This window comes from Limulus polyphemus, unplaced genomic scaffold, assembly GCF_000517525.1.
Source record: "Limulus polyphemus unplaced genomic scaffold, Limulus_polyphemus-2.1.2 Scaffold2882, whole genome shotgun sequence".
Lineage (NCBI taxonomy): Eukaryota > Metazoa > Arthropoda > Merostomata > Xiphosura > Limulidae > Limulus > Limulus polyphemus.
Window position 1 is genome coordinate 102,948 of NW_013668492.1, and position 6,763 is coordinate 109,710.

A 6,763-nucleotide genomic window follows, 5' to 3' on the forward strand; every position below is an offset into this window, starting at 1 on the left:
CTACCAAACCTAACAACGTTACGGTAAGGTAAGTTACTAACGTAGTTTAGGTTACGTAACGTAGTTTTGTCATGTCTTAGAGATGATATATAATATATATATATATATATATATATATACACACACACACACACACACTTATGAGTATTAAGAAAACATTTATTGCTAAATATAAAAGCTACATAGAGCTGGCTACTGAACTTGAAAAAGGAACAACAAGATAGGGATGGAAGTGAACATATCACTTGACCTGGATAATGATCACATAGCAGACTAAACCATCTTGACTTTACATGGAAAATAAAATCCCTACATTACTGGCTTCTCCACTTTGTCTGTAAAAAGCTTGGTGTTTGAATAGAATCTCAGTTTTCTTCATTATACCTTTCCTTAGTTAACTTTAGAATTAGTTAACTTTAGAATACTACTTTTATGACTATTTTGCAAGAGAGTAACATTTTACAATTGGAAATTCTGGTTCTATTTGTTTTGGCAGTGAGAAAGCCAGTAATAAAGGGATTTTATTCTCCATGTAAAGTTAAGACAACTTGGTCTGCTATGTGATCATTAGCTGGATTGAGTGATATGTTCACTTCCATCCCTATCTTATTTGGTTCTTTTTTCAAGTTCAGTAGCCAATCCTATATAGTTTTTTTATTTAGCAGTATTTTTTTTCCCAAATACTTGTTTGTTTACTTTTTTATAAGATGGCATACTTGGGTTACTAGGTTATAGAGTGTATTCTAAAGCTTTACAAATTTTGCACAGAATAATAATAAAATAGGTAGTCAAAAGATCATGAAAATTGTTTTGTTCTACCAAATGATGCTGAAATAACAGTTACTGCTAGAACTAGGTAGGCACTACGCATGTTGAAGAAAGATGATTATGAATGAAAATAAGAAGTCTTGGTTTTGGCTATTTGCCTGTTTTCAACCTTGGGATGTTCTGAATAGCTGAAAAACAGCATATTCACTGGAGATAGAGTGACTATGCCAGGTAGCTCTTCATATCTAGCTTCTGATAACTTGTATGTTTTTTGTTAACTCCTTCACTTCATACATAATATATGAGTTGGCTCCCTAAAGACACCAATTGTGTAGTGTACAAAGCATTGAATATTTTACATGTTAGAGAATTTTATTGTTTATTTATTATTGGCTGATAATTCCTGTTTCACCCTGTACTTAAGCTTTTTAAAGTAACACCATACTTCTGTAAGAAAGCTAACTTCAAGGGGTAATAACATCATTTACACTACAATGTTTTTTAATTTTGCATATAATAATAATAATAAAATAGGTATTCAACGATCATGTAAATTGTTTTGCTTTATCAGATAATTATAAAATTATAGTTACTGCTAGAACTAGGTAAATGCTAGGCTTGTTTAAGAAGGATGATGATGAATGAAAATGAGAAATTTCAGTTTTGGCCATTCGCTGGTTTTCGACTTTACGACACTATGGATAGCTGAAGAGTGGCATATACACTGGAGATAGAGTGACTATGCCAGGTAGCTCTTCATATCTAGCTTCTGATGACTTGTAGAGAAGAAAATCTAGAAGACTTTTGTATTGTTTTAATATGGACATCCATGCCTCCGTACATAAAGAGTGCTAGTGCACTCTCTGATGTATATTTTCATGTACTTCTACCTTAACAGTCAACATGATTCAAGTCTTTATTTGCAGTGGAAGTTTTATTTTGGTATTGTTTAACACAAACAGTGCAAGATACTTCTTGATGTGGTTAGTCAATTAATTAGTTTGTTGAGGAGAGAAAGTAGTATTAGCACTTTTAAGATATATTAGATTTACCAAAATGTATTTGAATTTTATTCTGCCTTAGAGCTAGGCAATTAACTCGATCAGTCGAGTACCTATGTGTAACAATTACATCAGTAATGTCATGTAAGATAACCCATTAATCCAAATTGCAATTAAATTGATTAATGTCATGAAAATAAGAAAGAACAATGAATGTTTCTGATTCTTCCAACTATCCAAGTGACTGAAATATTTTCATTATTATTTCTCATTATTATTTTTGTTTAATTCAATATTTTCAGCTTAGTCCATTAATGTTAAGACTCACAAAAATAATCAACCAATTGAAATTGGTGTTTCCAATTATTACTGTTTTTGATCATCCCAACTATCAAAGTCTTATGTAAGAATAATCGATTAGTTAATGTAATTGATTAATTACCTTGACAGTTAATCAGTTTCCATATTCCATTAATTGCCCAGCTGTACTCTGTCTACTTAGTTAATCTTAACTTAAACAAGGTAATCCAGGAAGTCAAATTTTGAAATATAGATTTTTTAAATATCTTTTTTTTAGGTGGCATCATAGCTCTTGGAGGTTTTGGAGGTTTTGTCTTTCTATCAGTAATCATCACTATCATAGTCATTCTTGTACGAAGGTGAGTTGTTCTTTACAGAATGTTTGCTACAGGTGACTTATAATTTTTTTTGTAAAATCTTGAAATATCAGATCTCTTAAGTTCAATAACACAAATATTTTTTGTTCACAATATATGTATCATAAACATTGTGAAGCTTCGATATCCTTCTGCAGTTGATTGTAGTTAAGTAAAACTTGCAGTATATTGAGGCATAAAGTCACTTGTTTCTCATAACCACCATATTATAAAGAGGATGAGTATGTTACACTATAACAATTTTGGAGCCTCACCACGTTGTTACAGTGTATGTCACCTTGTCTAGTCATGCTGTAACTGATAACCATGCAGCATGACAATAGCCCTACAGTATAGTTTCTATTACAAGGGGCTCCATTGTAAGGCTGACATGTTAAAAGCACACCCTTCCTCTTGTCTATAATACATCTAGTTATGAGAATGATTGTTTCCCAATGCCCATTTAAAAGAGTGATCACCCAGAAGTGCATAGGCAGTGTGTCTAATGAACTGACAGGTATGAATACCATTTCATTCTCCAGCTGCTTGAGGTGTGCAGTGATTGAATTGATAGTTTGTGGAATCAACCTGTGTACACGTGACTTGTTTCCCTTTTCCTTCATGACTATGTTTGGTACTGTTGCCTGGAGCACATGGATGGCTTTTGGACTGACCTTTGTGTTCATTGGCTTCTCACCTTTTACAAAATACAGCACTTACCACAGATGGGATATAACTTGTTGCAGAGCTTTCTTTGGATAGTCATGGTTCTCCAAGTTGATCCATATTCCTTTGTTTTCCAATAAGTTGTTACATAACTTACCTAAAAGCTATACATTTTTGGTGGCATCACACTACCTATGAAATGTCAAACAATATCAAAACATAGTTCTCATATATTCTCTCCATCACAACTTTATATTGACTGTGACATTTCATGTTGATGTGTATATTCAAAACCATTTTAATATAATGTACTCAACCCTCTGCATAGGTTCCATAATTTTTTCATAACTGCTGTATTATAGAGGTCAGACATACTTTTTCCATAACTACCATATTAATGAGATCTCCTAATATGCCATCACATTATATAGGACCTAATTTATCACAATTTCAGCATTTTAAAGATCACCTAATTTTTCATAACTACCACATAACTTAGGTCACCAAATGTTTCCTTAACTACCACATTAGAAAAGTTACTGAATTAGTCTGTAAGTATTGCATTGAAGAGGTCACCTAATTTTCCACAACTACCACCACACTATAGATTTTTTTTCTATTTGTCCATCCCTAATTTAGAAGTGATAAACTAGAGGAAAAGCAGCTAGTAATCACAACTGACTACCAATTATTGTACCATTCTAATCAGATAATGGGATTGATCATTACATTTTAATAGCCCTACATGGCTGAAAGAGCAGGCATGATTATGAGTAAAACACCCTATTCACCAACCGTGCCAGTCCCTCCAAATTATAGGAATCACCTAATTTGAAATAAGTACCACATTACAGAAGTCACCTAATTTCTCATAAATATCACATGAAAGATATCACCTGTTTGTCATATCAACACATTATAGAGGTATCCTAATTTGTCAGGAATACTACATTATACACATTTTAATTATGATAACAATATCTTGAAATTTTTTAAATTTTCAGCATCATTTTTCTAATTGCACCTTATAACTTGGAAATCAGTCTTTAGAATATTTTAAATAGTTTGAAATAATTTTTTTAACTAAAGATTATTCTAGTCTTGCTTCTGATATTTTGTTTTCCTTATTTTTATAAATTTTCCTCAAAGAGATATGGTTATATGGAAGTCAAGGCTTAGTTATATATATAACTATATAATTTAAGTGCACTTGAATAATTTTCCAGCATTTATTTCATTGTGTTTTCATTATTATCATTAAACTTATATTGAAGTAAATGTATATGCCAGATTGGTTGGTTAATTTAATCTTTATTTCTTTTCATAACTTAACTATTGTATCCTGAAATCTTTGGATATAAGTAAACTTTTACTGTGTGTCTGTTTAATTTCTATATATATTGGGATAATTGATTCTATAGACTTATTGTTTTATTGAAAGCAATTATTCAGGGTAAAATAAAACATTTTTCAACTGTTAAAACTTAATTTTATATTTAATTTCTAATGACAGGTTAATAACTACACTGCAACTTAATTATTTTGTGTTTTTTGTCATAGTAAATTTGAGAATTGACAAAGGTCTTAGGAACATAAATTACTTTAGAAAAGACTTATTCATTGCTATTTTGTTCTTATGCAAACAGGACCAGAAGTAAACAGAATTCTAAGCAATCACAAGATGAAACTACAGTCTCAACTTTTGATGGCAATGGAGATCATGGACTTCATAGACATTACCAACGTGCTTGGGACAATCTACACTATTCCTTTCAATATCATCCCCATCTTCAAGCAGTTCAACACCCAGTAATCAGACAAGAGACTCTTGAAAACTCCAATATTTGTAACAATGGAAAAGGAACTGTTGAAGGATTCCGGGAGGCCAATGAAATTTTAGTTAGTGATGTTGCAGCACTATATTCTCAACCTGAAAAGAAAACAAAATACAGCAAACATAGATCCAGATCTCACCAACCTAAAACGTTTTCTACCCATGAGCCTCATGAGGTTGGCACCTGGTACTCCCATGAGACTTGCTCAAGAAGAAGCAAGTATTAAATTAAAGATTTTACCTATCAATTCTTATGTTTAGCACTAACAAAAATATTCAGAGTTTACTACATCTAGTTATGAAATGTTCAGAGTTAGAGTATGTATTATAAGTGGTCAACTGGGTTAATGTAGATACAGTACATCCCTACTCCTCAGCCTCACATTGAGCTTTGTGCTAGTTGAATCACCAATGAAATTAATGTTATCTTTACAAAAAACAATTTCTTTAGCTATATACTTGATACCAGATTTTGAGGAGGATCAATATCTGATATATTAGTAACCAGTGGGGATAGTCTGATAATCAGTTTTCTGTAAAACAAATGCTACTTTGATATCAATAACCATTTTTATTTTGCTTGGAATAAGGTATATTTGTGTATTTCAGTAATTTAACAGGGATTTTCTTTCAGCTAAGATCCAGATTCACAAGCAATAGTGTCACAAAAAATTAAATGTAACTTGAACTTACATCTGTTAATGCTGAACATGTATAATAGCATTTATAATACTACTGACATATGGATGTATAGGTTGTATACCAGTACCTCAAGCTTATTATATTGATTTGATCCTTTGAGAAAGGTTTGTGTATTGAGGGTTGGGTGGGATGGGAGAAGTAAGAATAATAAAAAATGTGGTATTCTTTTTACATGTTTGTTGAGTAAAATATTGTGAACTTATATTTTTTTGATGATTTTTCTTTATAGTATATTTATTACTCTTTTTAAATATAAGCTTTTTATACATGATTGTTTAGATAAAAATCCACAAGCTGAATGTTTCAGACTTTTAATTCCTTTTATTTTGTCAGAATATATCCAGACAACTCAAAATGTAAAAAAAATATAATGGTAATTGTTTAAAACCAAGAACAAATAGTCATATAAGACTATTTTTATTTTAACAGTATTTAATAGTCATTTATATGATCAGTAAATAATAATCAATTACCTTTCAATGTAAATATGTGATAAACTGAATAAATAAATTGTGAAAAACTAGGAGTTGCCTCCAGCTACTGTTACTAGGTAAAACTAAAATAGATTTATAAAATGGATACTAGTGTCATAAGTCTCTAGTACTGAACAGTGCAGTTAACTGAACTAGCAGTAAACATACAATTATTGTTTGGCAAAATGAATAAATTTGCACAAAAAAAGATAACTACAGAAAATTAGCTTGCATTAAAAAACAAAACAGGTACAAAATAATAAAATTCTAATATTAGCAGTGAGATAAAAAGTTCTAAAATGATACCACACCTCTTCATACAGTTAAGCTATAACCCTGTGCTTCTGCCTTAGAGATTTGCATGCCACTAGCCTTTAGTGAACTGCAAATTAATCTTATGAAATTTTCTCATGAATTGTGCTACTGCATAATGATATCATTATGCAGGAAAAGCCCTACACCAATAGGAGGGCAACACACCTCGTTGCTCACTAACTCTCTCTATGCATTTCTTAATTTCTTTTTCTCGGCACTGTACTAATCAAATGTGTTTTTTCTTTTTCAATTTAATGGGATTTGCAATGTTTAAGGAACTTAATTTCCATCTTTTTTCCTACAAACTATAAATGCACTAGTTCATATAACATCTTTCACTACTTGTGT

At 31.1% G+C, this 6,763-nt stretch overlaps 1 protein-coding gene across 1 annotated transcript in view; it reads left to right on the plus strand.

Moving 5' to 3' along the window:
• The window catches only part of LOC106468127, a 36,445-nt gene extending 30,404 nt beyond the window's left edge, over window positions 1–6,041 (plus strand). Inside the window, exons 12-13 of the mRNA XM_022396433.1 lie at window positions 2,347–2,428; window positions 4,738–6,041. Of these exons, the coding sequence (XP_022252141.1) occupies window positions 2,347–2,428; window positions 4,738–5,152 (497 nt within the window). The 3' untranslated portion in view covers window positions 5,153–6,041. The remainder of the gene's footprint in view (window positions 1–2,346; window positions 2,429–4,737) is intronic.
• Window positions 6,042–6,763: the final 722 nt, after the last annotated feature.